This window comes from Polypterus senegalus, chromosome 3 (genome assembly GCF_016835505.1).
Source record: "Polypterus senegalus isolate Bchr_013 chromosome 3, ASM1683550v1, whole genome shotgun sequence".
NCBI classification, from domain to species: Eukaryota; Metazoa; Chordata; class Cladistia; order Polypteriformes; family Polypteridae; genus Polypterus; species Polypterus senegalus.
Genome location: NC_053156.1, coordinates 263,381,143 through 263,401,702, shown reverse-complemented (window position 1 = coordinate 263,401,702; position 20,560 = coordinate 263,381,143). Strand labels below are relative to the sequence as shown.

The 20,560-nt window shown below is 37.0% G+C and overlaps 1 protein-coding gene across 8 annotated transcripts in view; it reads right to left on the bottom strand.

The window, feature by feature from the left end:
* The window catches only part of LOC120526114 (protein EFR3 homolog B), a 165,947-nt gene that overhangs the window by 97,607 nt on the left and 47,780 nt on the right, over positions 1-20,560 (bottom strand). For all 8 annotated transcript variants that reach the window (XM_039749043.1, XM_039749039.1, XM_039749041.1 and 5 more), the window contains one exon: positions 4,574-4,650. Coding sequence is in view for 5 of the 8 variants with exons in the window: in XM_039749039.1 (XP_039604973.1) it covers positions 4,574-4,650 (77 nt within the window). In the remaining 3 variants the exon portion in view is untranslated. The remainder of the gene's footprint in view (positions 1-4,573; positions 4,651-20,560) is intronic.

Sequence of the window (20,560 nt, the reverse complement as noted above, 5' to 3'; positions counted from 1 at the left end):
AGATCTAACTAATAATAGCATATAATGAGTAATGCGCATGTTTAGAACAAAAACTGGAGTACAAGCAGAAAGAGATCCACAGATATGGGCAAAATGAATAAAATCCTCATAGTCAGTTACTAGTCAGAAGTCAAGTGGGGTATCTCTGTCTATAAAGTATTATGAAGTTGTGCGCCCTTGAAGGAAGCTAACAACAGATCATTATCACTGCATTAATAGCACTACATATCTACTAGATGGCAACAACAAGTCAATAGTCTACCTTTTTCAAATTGCCTGGAAGGAATGGTACTTTGTTTAATTACAACATTACCTTATATGTTATTGTAATTGTAATTGTTATTAGAAAGATATATATATATATGGTCTGGGATTGGCTCCAGCAGACCCCCGTGACCCTGTGTTAGGATATAGTGGGTTGGACTATGACTGACTGACTATATATATATATATATATATATACAGTGGTACCTCGGTATACGTCCTTAATCCGTTCCAGATCCTTTGACTTATACCAAACAGGACGTATACCAAACTAATTTCTCCCATAAGATATAATGGGAAAATGATTAATCCGTTCCCATGAAAAAAAATCCTATTGTTATTGGCAAATTAAACATTGATGGGGTTGTATAAAATAATTTAAACACTGCTTAATACTAAAATACATAAATACAAAAGCAATTAGATAAAATAAATGAAAATTTAACCTCACTTTACTTTTTAATAAAGTCTTTGTTTTTCACAATCGTAGATACTGTCGTTCTTGGCAAACAGTATGCAACAGCCATGTCCCGGATACGCATGCCACCTTCATACTTTTCAACAATCAATTCAAATTTGCGTGGAAAAACAGAAAATCACGTTGTGACGATGCGGGTTTGCTGTATGCTCCCATCTGCTGTCGGGGACCCCTTGAACCCTACACCGTCGGTAATGTGCCTCATTGCTAAGCTCATTGGTAACAACAAAGCAAGGGGATGGTGAAAAAGTGCAAAGTGCTTTTATTAAAACAACCAACAAAACAAGGTGTTCAAATTAAAGTGCAGTCTCCAAAGTTCCAATAAATAATCCATAAAATCTGAAGTGAAATGTGCAGGTTAAAAACAATAGAAAAAAGTCTTCTTAAAAACAACAAGGTTAAAATACAGCAGGAAGCATTCTTTTAAAAAAAAAACAAGAAGAAGCCTGGTGCCTTTTTACTTGGCGGTCCCCCTGCTTCCCAACAGGGGAGTCGCCCTACTTCCCTACTTGCAGCTGACATTCACTCTGCCTACTTCAGCTACTTCATGCGCACGCACTCTCACTCTCTCTCTCTCTCTCTCGCAACCTCCCGTCCGTTCTTTCTTTTCCTCCCCTTCTAGCCGACTCGCGCCAAATTTAAAGATAAGTAGCCTCAGGAACAATCACGAATGCGGATGTTCTCACATGTGCACTTAGGTGAGAAACGCCCATATCGCGAATCGCCCAGAGAACTGCTTCTGCCACATAACCACCATGCCCCCTTCACCAAGCCGCGAGTGCGGTGATTATTTATTTTAAAACTGGCCTTTGACAGGAGCTGTGGACCCGCTATACCACTCACGTGAAAATTCACAGAGAGTAATAGCGCGGGTTGTTCACTGAATGATAGCAACTGGCACACTGATGCTCGTGGGCAGTCATGGCTTTGTCTCGAGAGAGGTAAGCATGGGTAGCATGCGGTGTTCTAGCACACGAGTCGTATTCCAAACAAAGGTCGCATACCAAGCAAAATTTTTCTTGTCCAAACAGGATGTATACCAAGTTGGACTTATTCCAAAGCAGACGTATACAGAGGTACCACTGTATATATATATATATATATATATATATTGTGGAGGACTGCCGCTTCATACTCCGGTCCTCCCCCCCCAGGCTGCCAGGAGGAGCTCTCCTGACAGCAGGATCGTGCCCCGACTTCCAGCAGGGCATCATGGACCTTGGAGTGTTTTTACATAGTCCTGCTGGATACCTTGGGGGCCGCTGGGAGTCGCTGTAGGGGGGCTCGTGGGCTCATCTGTGCCCTATAACCCGGGAGTATGTCACGGTCACGTGACAGGAAGAAACGACGTGCTCCCGGGTTGAAGAAAAGGACTGTTTACCCTGACCCGGAAGGAATAAGGAACTGTGGATTGATTGGGCAGGAACACCTCCGGGTCAGGGTGTATAAAAGGTGAGCTGAGCTGGGAGGTAGAGGGGCAAAGTGTCTGGGCGAGGAGGAGAGAATATTATTGTAGTCTTTATTGAATCTATGAGTAGTGTGGAGGGTGCTTTGTGCACGTTGTTGTTAATTAATAAAAAGTCTTGGACTTTTATCCAGTGTCTGGAGTCGTGCCTGAGGGTTCAAGGGAACACTAGTGCCCCCTACTGTCACAACTGCTCATTTCATTCCCCAACCCCCAAGTCTGCGCAACACGCTAGCATCTTTGCGGTTCTACTGCTCGTGTATGGGAATGTGGATGTACAATTTAAACAGATTGTTATTTTTATGCAGCGGTGGGTTGGCGCCCTGCCTGGGGTTTGTTTCCTGCCTTGCGCCATGTGTTGGCTGGGATTGGCTCCAGCAGACCCCCGTGACCCTGTTGTTAGGATATAGCAGATTGGATAATGGATGAATGGATGGTTATTTTAATATGCATAATAGAACTATTTTACAATACAGCTAGTAATTAACCATATTAAAAAATAGTAAAGCGTAATGATTTGAAATTAAATTGTTTCACGTTGTGTTAAGAGTTATTCATGGCGTAATATGATTTTGTTCTGTTTGGCTTTGAAATTAATATGCAAATACTTTTTAAACTTACACTTTTACAGTAAAACTTCAGAAAAAAATATTTTTTTAATTCAATTTTCATCAAAATCACAGTGAATTTTGATTCTGTGTTTGGATGTTCATCTTGACAACGCAACGTATAACTGCCCATGACTGAACTTCGTTTGTTTGTCTCTATTAAGTAAAACGACTTTTTCAAATGTTTGGCTCTGAGATTTGTTAATTGTCTTTGCGAAAGCTATTCTAACAGGAAACTGTTAACAACATGTCCAAAGTCTCGCATTGCGGGACTTGAAAAAATCTCTTGAAAAATATTCATACTTTAGTGAAAGGGGTGGTACCAGCAGTGGTTCATTGAAGCTTGAAGAGTGCATATTTTGGAGTATTATTCCTTTTGTTTCCAGCTTACTCTTGAATCTGTCTCAAGTATTAGAATTTCTTTAGGATTTGATTTTTGAGTGTCATCTTTTTACAGTGGGCAAACCCTGTTGCCTTATTTTTCCTTTTTTGTTATTTTTTGTCCTACCAATAAATATTTATTTAAAAAAAATTTTTGTATTGGACTTGTCATTCAAGACAGTGATTTTGATGGTCCCTTTCCATTGCAGAGCATCTATGGTGTGTTTTGGGAATTTTAATAAGAATATTTCAAATTGTTAAATAGGCATGGTCCAATTACAGTCCTATACAAGATTCAAGGCTGCTCATGGAATCTTTGGGGCTTGCTGCCCCTTCTTGTCATGTTTGTGCCATATTATATAACAACTATAATAACCACATCTTAATAAACATGATACGTTTGCATTTGTAGCCTTGTATTTTAAATCTAGATTGGGAAAATGAAAAATATAACATGTTCATAAACAGTTTTATTAAAATTGTTTAATATTGCACAAATGAGTGAACTGCTTTTTAACAATTTTATCTAGATTAAGGTAATAATTGAATCCTTTATATCCATTGTGACAGATGGCCGGGGCCCATGCCTGGCCGGGACACCTCTTCGGCACATCTGCCAGGGGGACAAGGGGGGGAAGCCCAGTATCTCCCCCGGATGCTAGATGGCAGCCTCCCTGGGTTGCACCGGTGCCTCGGACTCCCCCAGGGCTTCACGGGTGTTGGAGTTCTGTGCAGTTTTGTGGGGTTCCGCAGGTGCTGCCAGGCGGTGCTGCAACAGGAGCGGCTGGCCCCTTTTTGGCACTGGTTTCACCTTACCCGGAAGTGCAGTTGGATGTCACTAATCAACCACCTGGAGCACTTCTGGGTGCCTGATAAAAGGGTGCCAGTGACCACCACTTGGTGGCCAGAGTCGGGTGGCAGGAGGACAAAGCTTGCTGAGGAGAAGTGGTGGTGCCAAGAGGAAGGAAGTGCTAAGTGCTTGTTGTACTGTGGTTGGGACTGTGTTGTGGCTGGAGGGATTACGGGGAAGACATGCCCTCCAGCTGAAGAAAGAAATAAATAGTTTGGTTTATTTTACTTGCGCCTCCCGTGTCCAATCTGTGTCAGGTCGGGCGTTGTATAGTGCCTTTCTTACACCTTTTATAAAATGATAAACTGTCCCACTTGAAATGGCACCAAAAAGAGATACACTCACTAGTGTATTTTTATGAAATTCCAATATAATCCTTTGCACATGAATGCTAATACATAAACATCAGTGAAACTACTGCTTTAATAAAACTAAATAGTTTCTACTTGCTAATGTTTACGCTACAAAGTTTTGTGCCAGAGGATTGTCACCTTTCATCAAATAAAAATTAAAATATAAGGACTCACCTCTGGATCTTCTGGAAAGATGTTATCTACTAGTCTTTTATACCGGGGTCTTAGTGCCCCACAGCATCCACACACTCCTAAAGAAAAAAAAAAAACACAGGTCTATAAATACACCACCTAAAAAGTACATTGGCTAGAATCACATGTACCAACAACTAGTGCAAATGAACATTCCCTCAATAGAGTTCTGCTTATTATTGCAAGAGCCAAGCCTATAAGAAGTGGTGAGGCTGCCTTTTGTTACACACCAAAAATATGAAATAGTTTATCAATACAAATAACACCATTCTAACATTGCAGATTATTTTAGAAAACCCCTAAAAACCCACTTTTATAATTTTACTTTTATGTAGCTACATTTTAGTTCCATTGTTAATAAACGAGATATGCATATACTGTACAGTGGAACCTCGGTTTACGAGTAACTTGGTTTACGAGTGTTTTGCAAGACGAGCAAAATTTTTTAATAAATTTTGACTTGATAAACGAGAGATGTCTTGCAATACGAGTAGTATGGATACACTTTGTCTGCTGAGCGTCATGTGATCACAACTAAGATGATGGTTCTTCTCTCTCTTGTGCGCGTCTCTCTCTCTCCTTATCTCTCTCACTCGCGCGCAACGTGTCTCTCTCTCCTTATCTCTCTCTCCTTATCTCTCTCTCTCTCGGGCAATCATCTCCTACTCTCCGTCTGAGTCTTTGTGCCTCACTCATATAGTCAACATCCATACGAGCGTATACTGTTTACTATAGCATTGTCACTCTGTGTGTGTGTGTGTGTGTGTGTGCTGTGAAGTGCGAGTCCCCATCTTGCGCCCCCAAAACACAAAGCTGAGTCTTAATACTTTAACAACGCCAGCTTTATTCAGCTTGAAACAGCAACAGCGCTGTTATTTATTGTAGCGGGATCTTTATAATGTTCCTTGTATCACCCATCGACGGCAGGAGCTTATAGCATGTCTGCGATCTTTTTGGATGCGCTTATACGGCGAACTGCTACAGCATTGGGAGACTGCAATTGCTTTGGGACACTCTTCCGCGTGTCGTCCCATTGGGTGGAATCCCACATGAGTTTAGAAACTCACTCACACCAGCCATGATTCTTTTTAAAGGCAAAGTGCAGCTTAATTTGTTTTATGTATTTTTACTTTATATTTTGTACTAGCAGAATACCAAGGCCAGAGGAGAAGTAGTGTGTTAAAGAAGTTATGAAAAAGAAAAGCAAACATTTTAAAAATAACGTAAGATGATTGTTAATGTAATTGTTTTGTCATTGATATGAGTGTTGCTGGTATATATATATATATATATATATATATATATACACACACACAGACACATATATAAACATATATATACATATAAACATATATATAAATATACTGTATATATACACACACATATATACATATATATGCATATATACAACATATACATATCTACATATATACTGTATATACACATATATATACAAATCTACATATATATATCTACATATATATATATTAGGTGGGACTCGATTAAAAAATTAATCCAATTAATTAGAGGCTGTGTAAGAATTAATCTTGATTAATCGTATGTAATCGACACGTAAATTTGCCCCAAATCGCAAATGTTTTTTTTTTTTATTTAAAACGGTTTTAGTGGGCTTACAGAATCAAATAATAGACATGGACATGAATATTGTAAACTGAAGCTGTTTTAATTTCTGAAAAAAAGCCTTTAAACTGCATTTGAATTCAAAACAGAAACAAAAATATCATCCCTGGTTAAAATTGGGCAGACTTAAAAATAAAGTGGTAGTTTAAGTACTTTAAGTACATTTTCAGAATAGTATTGTCTTTAAATAATAATAACCAAAATTTCACCATAAAGTGCAGTTTTTCTTCTTAAAAAATAAGTCAGAAACATAAAAGGTAATTTGACCAGCTTACTCTTTAAACTCTGAGTAACATTAGCCAAAATTATTTTGTACATTAGGCTAAAACAGTGTGATCATTGAACATTTTGTAATTAGATGTATTTAGAATTACTAACGGTCACGGAAGTCCAATGATCCCCAGTAAGAGCCACAAAGTCCGCTTTCTGTAATGCATCTAATTTTGCTTGCTTTTCAGTGTGCACAAAACCATGCTTTTATCAAGGCTTCGGGAAGTCGAAATGATCAGTCGTAGGACGCGCTTTATTCCGACTCTAACATTTTTGTAGCTGTGATGTGTGCATCAGTGTAATGGATGTACCAGGAAATCATGCATTGACAAAAGTTCCCGCTTGCTTGGAATTGAAAGTGTGATTAAATGCGTTATTTTTAACGCGCTATGGAGTACATGCATCGAAGCTTCTCAGCTGTGCTTGTGCTAAGAAAGGGAAAATTTTAAAATAACGTAACATGATTCTGCTAACCTAATATTTTTCATACGCCCCAAACCAAGGAGATGCTAAGGTAAAATGAATCGGTAGCGTACATAGTCAGTACATCCCTCTGGGAATCGAACCTCAATGTCGGCGTTAGAGGTAAGACTACAATTAGCCACAGCGTGTGGCTTGTCTATGCTAAAGTATGTATTGTAGATCGGGTATATATATACCCCGTATCGCAGTGGAGAAGTAGAAGTTATGAAAAGAAAAGGGAACATTTTAAAAATAACGTAACATGATTGTCAATATACAGTAATTGTTTTGTGAGTGTTATTGAATGTTGCTGTCATCAAGGATTTGATTATCATTATTTCTTTCAATCAGGCTCGTATTTGTAGGATGTGTTCAAGTTACATTCCGTGTTTGTCAATCGCTGTAAAGATAAGAGGTTTCATTCATCGATTAGTTCCTTACTGCATCAATAAACAGCTCGTCTTCCTTTTATCTGTGATGTGACAAACTGCATGCACGGTTTTTTTTACACTGTCTTCCTTTAGCAGGACATTCACTTTTTCCACCGTGTGCTTTGTTTTTCGCAGTAGCTGCACTTATGAATATGATTCTATGTATAAGACGCTTCATATTTTTTTGCTGCCTTCTCAATTGTGTAATTCGGTTTTGTTCAGCACTCTTTGGAACTGTTGCTTTTGTCTGTGCACTGCGCCAGTTCACGGAGCCGCTTGGTGTTCTTGCATCGAAGGTTCCCAGCTGTACTGGTGCCATCTCGTGTAATGTCAGCTAAGACCCGGCACTTAAAACTTTCTCTCACAGATTCAATGAGTTTGTGCCAAAAACCACCCTGACCATCTCATCTTCCTCTGCATAAGCACAGTCCTTCACCCGTGAACATTTACCGGCAGTGTTTGTATTGGATTGCCGCTGATGGACGGCCTTATATGGGCAGGCACTAAATTACAAACGCTAGTGGTAGCCTATGAACTTAATTTAATATAAACTTACGGTTCACGCCGTGCTTTGTTTCCGCAGTAGCTGTACTTATGAATATGCTTGTATGCATCATTTGCTTCATAATGTTTTTCTGCCTTCTCAATTGTGAAATGGCGTTTTGTGCTGATCGCTGTTTGGAGTTCTTCCTTGTGCTCTACGTACTTACGTAGGAGGCGTGATGATGTCACACGAAACTCCGCCCCCCGCCATCTCCAACTCAAGACTCCATTACATTATATGGGGAAAAATAGCTTCCAGTTATGACCCTTATGCGTAGAATTTCGAAATGAAACCTGCCCAACTTTTGTAAGTAAGCTGTAAGGAATAAGCCTGCCAAATTTCAGCCTTCTACCTACACGGGAAGTTGGAGAATTAGTGATGAGTCAGTGAGTGAGTCAGTGAGTGAGTCAGTGAGTGAGTGAGGGCTTTGCCTTTTATTAGTATAGATTAATCATTTTTATATGAATAGTTTTGGGTTGTGGAACAAATCATCTGAGATTCCATTATTTCTTATGGGGAAATTCACTTTGATATACGAGTGCTTTGGATTGCGAGCACGTTTCCGGAACGAATTATGCTCGCAAACCAAGGTTCCACTCTAATTATTACTGAAAGAATTTGCAATCATTATAAATATCTTCTTTTCTCTGATCTCTTTTCCAGTTCTTCTGTGGTGGCATTCTGCACCACTACCACCCAATCAAAGCCGAATACTATGCCGCAACCTGTGATGTTTGATTGAAAGTCTATACCCCAACTTCCCAAAAGACCCACAGTGTTGATTCCTCTAAGAAAAAGCTTTAAGAAAAAAAAAAAAAGAAAAAATAAGGAATTACTTAAGAACATTGATGTTAGATAGAATGCCAAGTGGGGACCGGGAGGTCTTTTGACCTTGTAACTTCTGCAGATTTTGTTTTTTGTCTCCAGCTTATCTACAGCTTGTTTCCTTTCCTCCTCCCCAGTCATCTGACCTTATCATCAGATTCATCTTTAGAGACTTAAAAATTGATCTACACTAATAAAAGGCAAAGCCCTCACTGACTCACTCACTCACTCACTGACTGACTGACTCATCACTAATTCTCCAACTTCCCGTGTAGGTAGAAGGCTGAAATTTGGCAGGCTCGTTTTTACAGCCTACTTACAAAAGTTGGGCAGGTTTCATTTCAAAACTTTATAAAAAGAATGACTTTGCCGCCTGGGACGAGATTATACGGGTTGCTGCCCCAAACCTTTTATTGAGTATATCTCAACTTTGTGACAGTATTTATCTATACTAATAAAAGGCAAAGCCCTCACTCACTCACTCACTCACTCACTCACTGACTCACTCACTCACTCACTCACTCACTCACTGACTCATCACTAATTCTCCAACTTCCCGTGTGGGTGGAAGGCTGAAATTTGGCAGGTTGATTCCTTACAGCTTCCTTACAAAAGTTGGGCAGGTTTTATATCGAAATTCTACGCGTAATGGTCATAACTGGAAGCAGTTTTCTCCATTTACTGTAATGGAGATGAGCTTCAACGCCGGGGGGCGGAGTTTCGTGTGACATCATCACGCCTCCCACGTAATCACGCAGTACATAGAAAACCAGGAAGACCTCAAAAAAGCGCTCAAGAAAACATGCATTATATAATTGAGAAGGCAGCGAAACAATAAGAAGCGAGTTGTGCTACTTCGGAAACAAAGCACGATGTAAACCTACACTTTAAATTAAGTTCATAGACAGGCTACGCTGGCGCTTGTAATTTAGTGCCTGCCCATAGAAGGCCGTCCGTCAGCGCAATCCAATAGCAAACTGCCACGGGTAAATATTCACGGGTGAATATTCACGGGTGAAGGACTGTGCTTATGGAGAGGAAGATGAGATGGTCAGGGTGGTGTTTGACACAAACTCAGCGAAACTGCGAGAGAAAGTTTTAAGTGCCAGGACTAAGGTAACATTAAATAAAGCTATGGACATAGCACGAGATGGCACCAGCACAGCTGGGAACCTTCGATGCAAGTACACCGAGTGGCTCACGTGAACTGACGCAGTGCACAGATAAAAGCAACAGTTCCAAAAGCGCTGAACAAAACCGAATTACACAATTGAAAAGGCAGCAAAAATATGAAGCGCCTGATAAGCATATTCATAAATGCAGCTACTGTGGAAACAAAGCACACGGTGGAAAAAGTCAATGTCCCGCTAAAGGAAGACAGTGTAAAAAAAACCCGTGCATGCAGTGTGTCAGGTCTCAGATAAAGAAGAAGACGAGCTGTTTATTGATGCAGTAAGAAACGAATCGATGAATGAAACCTGTCATCTTTACAACGATTGACAAACACGGAATGTAACTTGAACACAACACATCGCACAAATACGACCCTGATTGAAAGAAATAATGATAATCAAATCCTTGATGACAGCAACATTCAATAACACTCACAAAACAATTACTGTATATTGACAATCATGTTACGCTATTTTTAAAATGTTCCCTTTTCTTTTTCATAACTTCTACTTCTCCACTGCGATACGCGGGTATATATTTAAATCTATATATATACCCCTATCTACAGTATATACTCAGATAGACAAGCCACATGCTGTGGCTCAATTGTAGAGTCTTCGCCTCTAATGCCGACATTCGAGGTTCGATTCCCGAGAGGGGATGCACTGAGTATGTACGCGCGCTACTGATTCATTTTACCTTCGATCTCCTTGGTTTGGGACGTATGAAAAATATTCGGTTAACGCAGAATCATGTTACGTTATTTTTAAAATGTTTCCCTTTATTAGCACAAGCACAGCTGAGAAGCTTCGATGCATGTACTCCATAACGCGCTAAAAATAACGCATTTAATCACACTTTCAATTCCAAGCAAACGGGAACTTTTGTCAATGCATCATTTCCTGGTACATCCATTACACTGATGCACACATCACAGCTACAAAAATGTTAGAGTCGGAATAAAGCGCTCCTACGACTGATCATTTCGACTTCCCGTAAGCCTTGATAAAAGCATGGTTTTGTGCACAATGAAAAGCAAGCAAAATTAGATGCATTACAGAAAGCAGACTTTGTGGCTCTTACTGGGGATCATTGGACTTCCGTGACCGTTAGTAATTCTAATTACATCTAATTACAAAATGTTCAATGATCACACTGTTTTAGCCTAATGTACAAAATAATTTTGGCTAAGGTTACTCAGAGTTTAAAGATTAAGTTGGTCAAATTACCTTTTATGTTTCTGACTTATTTTTTTAAGAAGAAAAACTGCACTTTATGTTGAAATTTTGGTTATTATTATTTAAAGACAATACTATTCTGAAAATCTACTTAAAGTACTTAAACTACCACTTTATTTTTAAGTCTGCCCAATTTTAACCAGGGATGATATTTTTGTTTCTGTTTTGAATTCAAATGCAGTTTAAAGGCTTTTTTTTCAGAAATTAAAACAGCTTCAGTTTACAATATTCATGTACATGTCTATTATTTGATTCTGTCGCCAGTAAAACACTTTTAAATTAAAAAAAAACATTTGCGATTTGGGGCAAATTTACGTGTGTGATTACATACATTAATCAAGATTAATTCTTACACAGCCTCTAATTAATTGGATTAATTTTTTAATCGAGTCCCACCTAATATATATATATATGTGGATATATATATGTAGATTTGTATATATAAATGTGTATATACAGTATATATGTAGATATGTATATGTGTATATACAGTATGTATATATATGTATGTGTGTATATGTATATATATATAACTGTGTATATATATATGTATAGATGTATATATATATATATATATATTTATATATATATGCCAGCAACACTCATGACAATGACAAAACAATTACATTGTCAATCATGTTACGTTATTATTAAAATGTTTCCTTTTCTTTTACTTCTCCGCCAATCAGGTATTTTTTATATATATATATATATATATATATATATATATATATATATATATAGATATATACAGATATATATAAATATATATATACAGATATATATAAATATATATATATATATATATATATATATAAATAGATAGATATGACAACAACACTCAATATCAATGACAAAACAATTACATTAACAATCATCTTACGTTATTTTTAAAATGTTTGCTTTTCATTTTCATAACTTCTTTAACACACTACTTCTCAGCTAAGCTGGTATTTTGCTAGTATGTATATATATATATATATATATATATATATATATATATATATATATATATATATATATATATATATATATATATATATATATATATATATATATATATATATATATATATATATATATATATATATATATACTAGTAAAATACCAAGGCTCATGTGAAATACTGTCTGAATATTTTTATAAATAAAAAGTAAACATTTTAGACTGAACTAAAATATGTAAAAATTAATTGTTAAGGATCTCTGTATACCATGTTGTCAGTTCGCCCTCTGGTTGTAATATGACTAAGCTGTGTGCTGAGCTCACTCTTGAGCATGCAACATACAGTTGGCCATGTGAAAAGCAATCCTGCCTCAAATCAATGCCAACCTTTTGTAGTGTTTGTCCCTGAGACTTATTAATTGTCATTGCGAAGCAGAGCCTTACTGGAAATTGAACGCGTTTGAATTGAAATGGGAGATTAGATGGTATAACGGGGATGCAAGGAATAAAAACTGTGTCACCTGAGGCACTGCCAGTAAATATAGTTGCTTCAATTAGGTTGTTTTGTAGAGATGTGACCTGAAGTGTTGTGCCGCTACAAAGTTTCGTGGTTGTAAGTTTCTGCTTCCTTGGCTAAGGTCAGAACGAAAGAAGACACCGCAGTGAACACAGAGGAGAACCCGTGGATTAAATAAAACCTACACAATAACTATAAAAATCGTAATAAATGAACAATGAAACAGCGGAGAACCCGTGGATTAAATAAAAAGGCTGCTTCGTTGGCGAAGCAAGGAAAAGGACTTTCTTATATATCGTTCGTTTATAAAACAGTGCAGAAGCTCTGAGAAAGCTGCTTCCTTCGCAAAGTAAGGAAACGACTGAAGATACGGAGGGGACGTGGTAAGTGTTCGGCAAGGCAGCTGAAGCACTGCATTATGGGATCTGTAGTTTATTGTGTTACCAGTGCTTCATATCCCCGGGCCATTAATAACAATAATACAGTATATAAAATGATCTCGCGGGCCGGATATAATTACACGCCGGGCCGGATGTTGCTCGCGGCCTTGAGTTTGACACATATGGAGTAAATAGAACTTAAAAGATATATTTTTTCATACATCGAGCCCGCGTGCTATTGTGGTTTTGCTTGCATGCCTCAATAAGTCATCCTCCCCTCGCTCTTACTTTTTTACTGTTCATCTAATGAATACACTGAGTATGGCTTTACCAAAACAATCATTTATGGCGAATAAAGTATCCATTATTCGAGTATGTAGATCGGGGTATATATATACATATATATATATACCCGCACATCGCAGCGGAGACGTAGTGTGTTAAAAACTATGAAAAAGAAAAGGGAACATTTTAAAAATAACGTAACATGACTGTCAATATACAGTAATTGTTTTGTGAGTTTTACTGAGTTTTTGCTGTCATCAAGGATTTGATTATCATTATTTCTTTCAATCAGGTTCGTATTTGTAGGATGTGTTGTGTTCAAGTTACATTCCGTGTTTGTCAATCGTTGTAAAGATGACAGGTTTCATTCATCGATTCGTTTCTTACTGCATCAATAAACAGCTCGTCTTTTTCTTTATCTGAGACCCGACACACTGCATGCACAGGTTTTTTTTTACACTGTCGTCCTTTAGCGGACATTGACTTTTTCCACCGTGTGCTTTGTTTCCACAGTAGCTGCATTTATGAATATGCTTGTATGTATCAGACGCTTCATATTTTTTGCTGCCTTTTCAATTGTGTAATTCGGTTTTTGTTCAGCACTCTTTGGAACTGTTGCTTTTTGTCTGTGCACGCGCCAGTTCACGTGAGCCGCCGGTGTACATGCATCGAAGTTTCCCAGCTGTGCTGGTGCCATGTCGCAATGTCCATGGCTGTATCTAATGTTACCGAAGTCCCGGCACTTAAAACTTTCTCTCGCAGTTTTGCTGAGTTTATGCCAAACACCACCCTGACCATCTCATCTTCCTCTGCATAAGCACAGTCCTTCACCCGTGAATATTTACCCGTGGCAGTTTGCTATTGGATTGCCGCTGATGGACGGCCTTATATGGGTAGGCACTAAATTACAAACGCCAGCGGCAGCCTGTCTATGAACTTAATTTAAAGTGTAGGTTTACATCGTGCTTTGTTTCCGAAGTAGCAGAACTCATGAATATGGTTGTATATGTCACTCGCCGCTTCTTATTGTTTCGCTGCCTTCTCAATTATATAATGCATGTTTTCTTCAGCGCTTTTTGGGCCTCTTCCTGGTTTTCTACGCACTGTGTGATTACGTGGAAGGCGTGATGATGTCACACTAAACTCCGCCCCACGGTTTCAAGCTCATCTCCATTACAGTAAATGGAGAAAAACAGCTTCCAGTTATGACCATTACGCGTAGAATTTTGAAATGAAACCTGCCCAACTTTTGTAAGGAAGCTGTAAGGAATAACCCTACCAAATTTCAGCCTTCTACCTACACGGGACGTTGGAGAATTAGTGATGAGTCAGTCAGTCAGTCAGTGAGTGAGTCAGTGAGGGCTTTGTCGTTTATTAGTATAGATATATATATATATGTTTACGTGTGTGTGTGTGTGTGTGTGTGTGTATATATATGCCAGCAACACTTATGACAATGACAACACAATTACATTGTCAATCATGTTACGTTATTATTAAAATGTTTCCTTTTCTTTTTCATTACTTCTTTAACACACTACTTCTCCTCTGCGAATCGCAGGTATTTTGCTAGTTCTATATATAAGGGCTGTACCTCTCTATTAAATATAAATTAATATTGTGTAAGTATGTATTATTTATTTTTGTATGTTATTTTCTTATTATTCTTACCTAATTTAATATTTTTCTCTATTTGTAACTATTTCTTTGACATCTTGAAAAGCACTTTGAACTACATCCTGTGTATGAAAATGTGCTATAGAAATAAAAGATGCTGTTGTTATTTGATCAACTGAATTATTATACATCTGTTTATGATAAGCAGTTGGGTGCATGGAAATGAATTATGTCCAGATTAAAACAAAAGACTTTGCTGTTCTATATTTGTTTAGGAAATGTTACGAAAGCAATACCATAATCATATGAAGCACAATATCCCATAATACAAAGCATCACACAAAAGTGTGCCATCCTGCCAAATTAATCTGCAGAGTATTGACATAGTTTAGTCTCAATAACACCTCAAAATTACAAGCTCCAGCCACAGTGTCATGATACAAGAAAATACAGGAAAATACAAAGTAACAATTGGTTTCATGAAAGAAGAGCAAGGAAGAAACATCAGCTCTCGAAGAAGAATGCTTCTGCATGATTTAATTATGCAAAACAACAGTTGTCTGAAACAACCCATGATTTTGCACATGGGGATTTTTTACATGGAAGGAGAAATATTAACCTTAATTGGAAATATTGTTTATAAAACTGCATACACTTCTTTAGCTGATTTTATTTTTTCAGATGATGGCATTTCCTATCTTTAAAAAATAATGTAGGGAAGTGAAATTTTATCTCATGGCAGGGTTGAAAAGTGTCATGGCCACTGCTTTTTGAGAGAATCTGATTATGTTATATATGATTATAATTATGTTAGTGCTACATAATGAGTGTGGGTTATTTCAAGGTAACTGCAAATTTTGCTGAGCTGTACTTAAAATGTAAAGATACTCATTAATTTGTAAAACTGACTGAAACTTACCAACAAGAAAAATGAACCATTCTATGGCAGGTTACCATTGTAGCACCACTACATCATTATTTCATACTTTTTCTCCAATGGCTATGTTAGGGTAAAACCTTTTGTATGAATGTGTAAAGTGCTTCTGACTATAACTGCCTGTTTAACCCAGATATTATGTAACATCTGTACCCAGCACATTACCAAGGGATTAATGAAATAATAAAAGTTAATATTTTTTATTTTTATTCATAATTTATAAATAAGAAGATTCTCTTTAGATACAGTATAAATGTGTACCAAATACAGTACTCTTAACCTGTTTAGCTCTTTTGGGACCTTTAGGTAATACTAGAATATAGGTGTGTTAAAGATTATACCATTTATCTGTATGCTGATTGGCACAAAGTAATGTGGTTCTTGACTCTGCCACAAAAATGAACCCAGTTTACTAAGATAGTTACTTTGCTCTATTCTGCAGCCTTGCATTGATCTGATTTGATTACATAATGAGGCTCCCTCAGGCATGTTGTAATAAAAAATGTCAAGCAGATGGAGCTATTTGTAATGGTGATCTTGTCTTTTTTATACTAATTTCTTTGACAGTTGGCATATTTTAAATTCACTATACTTCTACACTGTGCTGAATTTCACAAATAAACAACAGAGTTTTGTTCCCATCTTGATGAAATATCTTTTTTTGCTTTTTCTTCTCTTACTTACAATTGCTCCAAGGTCTTGTAGTAAATCACTTAAGAGGGCCCACTGTAGAACTAAGAAATAGTTCAAGGCACCCAGAATTCTCCATCCACAGTAATATAAATAATCCATCATACAGAAAAATAATGTAATGTCTGATACTAGAGCATTCAGTGACAAGGGTGCTGAAACAGAATGGCACCTCTTTCAAGAATTACTGTAGCCATGCAGGCAAAAAAAGATAAATGCAACCTTGTAATTCAGACACAGTCCTTGAACCTCACAAATTGTGATCTTCCAGAGAAACAGTCTATTATGCAGAACACCATACATGTCCCTGCACTTATTCCTTAATAAGGATGACTGGACAAAATTGAAGGCACTAGAGAAATCAAAAAAACATAATCCCTACAGTGCATACAGATGTCCTGAATAAACAACTTGTGGAGCAGATGGGTAACTGCATCTTCCACTCCAATCTTGGTGCAATAGACAAACTACAGTGGTCAACATGGCCCTTCACAAAAGGACTCATTTAGTTCAGGACTTAAAGGTTTTCATGATGTGGGTATAAGGGCCACTGGTTTATAGGTATTAGGCAAAGATGTGCCTGCCTTCTTCGGAACTGTAAAAATACAATATGTTGTCCACATTTCCTTTCAGCACCTAAGCTCTGGTTTGCTTGAGTACAGTAAAGATCCTCAGTCCATTCCAAAAAACCTGATTGATATTCTGGGGCAGTTTGTTTTCTATTTTTGCTCAGTAATCTCCCTTCTTTTTACTCAGGTTTTCCTTTCACATTCTCTGTATGCCCTTTGAGGCCTTTTGACACCACATGTGAAAAGACTTTTCATATCATTCAGGAGACTCTTTAGTGCCTTAGTAATTATGGGCTTGTTTTTTTGGAAAGCTATGCAATGGGGGTACAATAATGTACTCTGTGACACAGTAACTGAATCCCTCGATATCATCCCTATGTCACTTGCATATTATTTTCCAGTCTGTACTTTGGAAGCAGTCATTCAGAGCTACTTCAGTCTCCAGAGTCCACTTTCTCACTATCCTGTTGATAACAGGTTGCCATCTAATAACAGGCTTGTAGTTGGGACTAAGATGGATCAGATTACAGCTAAGACCTTATTTTGGATAGATTTTTCAAATCTCTGCAAAAATTAAGTCTTCTTTGCTTTTTTGAGTCTGGCAATCATCCTGGTGGTAACAGGTTACCATCTAATAACAGTTGGGATTAAGATAGATCAGATTACAGCTAAAACTTTATTTTTGATAAAATGTACCGATCTCTGCAAAAATTAACTCATCTTTTCTTTTGAGTCTGACCATCATTTTCTATGCTCAATGTTGGCCAGGCAAAGCAAGTCTAAATTGAGTTCTAATTGATATTGCAATGACGCTATATAAAACAAGGAGTAAAACTCTTTTCCTGTAACACCATGCCTCAAAAATGAGCATATCACCAGAATTTATGCATTTTATGATGGGTTTTAATGAGAATGCACTAAATATTGAGAGAAAACAATTGCAACAAGACACTACATGAAGACAGATGTGAGAAAAAATCACTTCTGCTGGTTCTCCCCTGCACTGTCAAAAGTTGTCAGTGAATCACAAAGCAGAAAATCAGTTTGAGCAGATACTGATGATAAAGGTCAACAATCAGTAATGCACATCCACCCGTGTGAAATTGAAAGCGACAGTTACAGTCAGATGTCTGTATGAAAAAAAGAGAAGTAGTAAAAGGGAGGAGATTTTATCATAGTTCGATATTTCATCACTTTACAGGTTTTGCATCCTGAATGTTCTTGGAAACTCCTGGTAATTAAGGATTGTGCATCATGTTTTGATTTAAAATTCCTAAATTAATTTGAACTGTGTTATAGCATCTTTAGTAAACATAAATAGATGTTTTCAATAAACAAACACATAACTGACAGGTATGCTAATTGATAGCTGCACAACTTATAAGTTTTGTATTAATGTAATTAAGCATACACTATTTTATATAACATCTTTCTTCATTAAACATTACTCCAGAAATCTATGAGGGTACTCATTTAGTACAGGACTTACATACATACACATGCCTATGTACAGTATTTATTTAGTTTAAACTTTCCCAACATTTCCATCATAACACCTCACTTGGAAGTAGCAAATATATAAGTGTAGTTATTTCTGTATATTTTTAACATCTACACAAAAAAACAGCTAAAGTGACATGTATAGAATTACATACTCACACAGTGAGACAGTGGTGGGAACATAACCAGCAACCATGTGGTGAAAAGTTCAATCCTTAGCTGATAGGCTACATTGCTTTGTACAATAATCAGTACAGAAACCAATAAATCAGTTTTATTTAGAACAGATTCATAAAGAGAAGAAACAAACATTCTGTTATTTAATGGGAAGTGATTTCCCATGTACCTAAACTGGACATAGGTTAGGTAATGGGTGGATTAAGTCATTTAACTATGAGATGTTAAAAATTGACATTTGGCCTTCCAGTCTACTACCATATAAGACAATCAAACACACCATTTTTATTCCTTACAAATTGTTAATGAGGATTACATTGTATCCAAAATGTAAAATATATACATTTTTAACAGCTGAAGTTGAATGATATAATTTGACCTGATTAATGCTTAAGAATACACTTTAGGGATACACTTTATTCAGCTCTGTGATTTAGATTGGTACCTAGTCGAGTATTATTCAGTCAAATTCACTGAACATGAACACAGAGCTTCTTGGTGTTAATCCAATGCATTGGACATGAGCACCACTATGATAATTGTTTCAACTACTGTAGAAGGAGTTTAAGTGTGTACTTCTATTTTTCAGAAATTACATTTTTGGAGAATATTTTAAAGACATGTGTTTTGTCCATTTCTCCATATTTAGATTCAGGTAGAATTGAAAGCAAAGCAGGGGGATGCTAGACACAGACTCGATTTATTTATTCATTATAGACATTTTTGGTGTGGAGGAACAAACCTGCATTTGTAATCAAAAACCCACAGACATGCCGAAAGAATGAGAAAACTCCAGGTATAAACTTCACAAAGTCAATTAAATGAAGAATTCTGGAGTAAACTGAGGTCGGTCATTTAAGCTGTAAGTAATATGTAGTAACCACTGCAACCTTTTATTTCTCATTAAATTAACTCTTGACTCATCCATTCCTCCATTTTTCTGAAACTGCTTATCCAGTTCAAAGTCAAAGGAGAGCAGAGCTAATCCTGGTAACACCTGGGTGGCAGTCTATTATAACATAAACTCACGCACTAACTTAACTCACTCATATCAGGTCAATTAACCTAATACCTACGGGGTTTGAGGGATGGTCAGGAAGACAAAATAACCAAAGAAAAGCTTAAATACAAAAAGAAAGGGCAAACTCCACTCCAACAGTGACTACGCTGGGATTTGAACTCAGCCTCTTGGAAGTGTACTGAAGCAAACAAATCTGTCAAGCAAAATGAAACCTTTTATTGGCTAAATGAACAGATTACAATATGCAGGCTTTCAAGGTAGCTAAGGCCCTTTCTTCAGGCAAGATGTAATCACTGCTACTTTTACTAAATAAAGAAACATGGCTATTGCTCTACTTAATTTGGAAAAACTAACTAATTTCTCTTAAAGTTGTACAAATATATCATGGGATGTCAAGTTTCACTGAATACAAACCCAGAAACATATAGAAGGGATTTCCAAAAGTACAATAACATTACCATTTCTGGTTTAAAATAGAGTTGCAAATATAACTATAACAGGTAACACAATAAATCAAAAAAGCTCAGAGCTTCTGCTTTACTTGTAAAACATAATTAGAACTTGCCCAAAGGCAATTTCATCAATTTTTTACTTTTATTTCAGATCTTAATTAGAGACTACCATAACTTCCATACATAACATCTGATTTCTCAAAAACAACTTAACAGTTAGATGAGTCAGCAAGCCTTCTTGTCAGTAATAAGTGCCTCCAAAGTACATACTGACACTTATAATTACATCTTATCA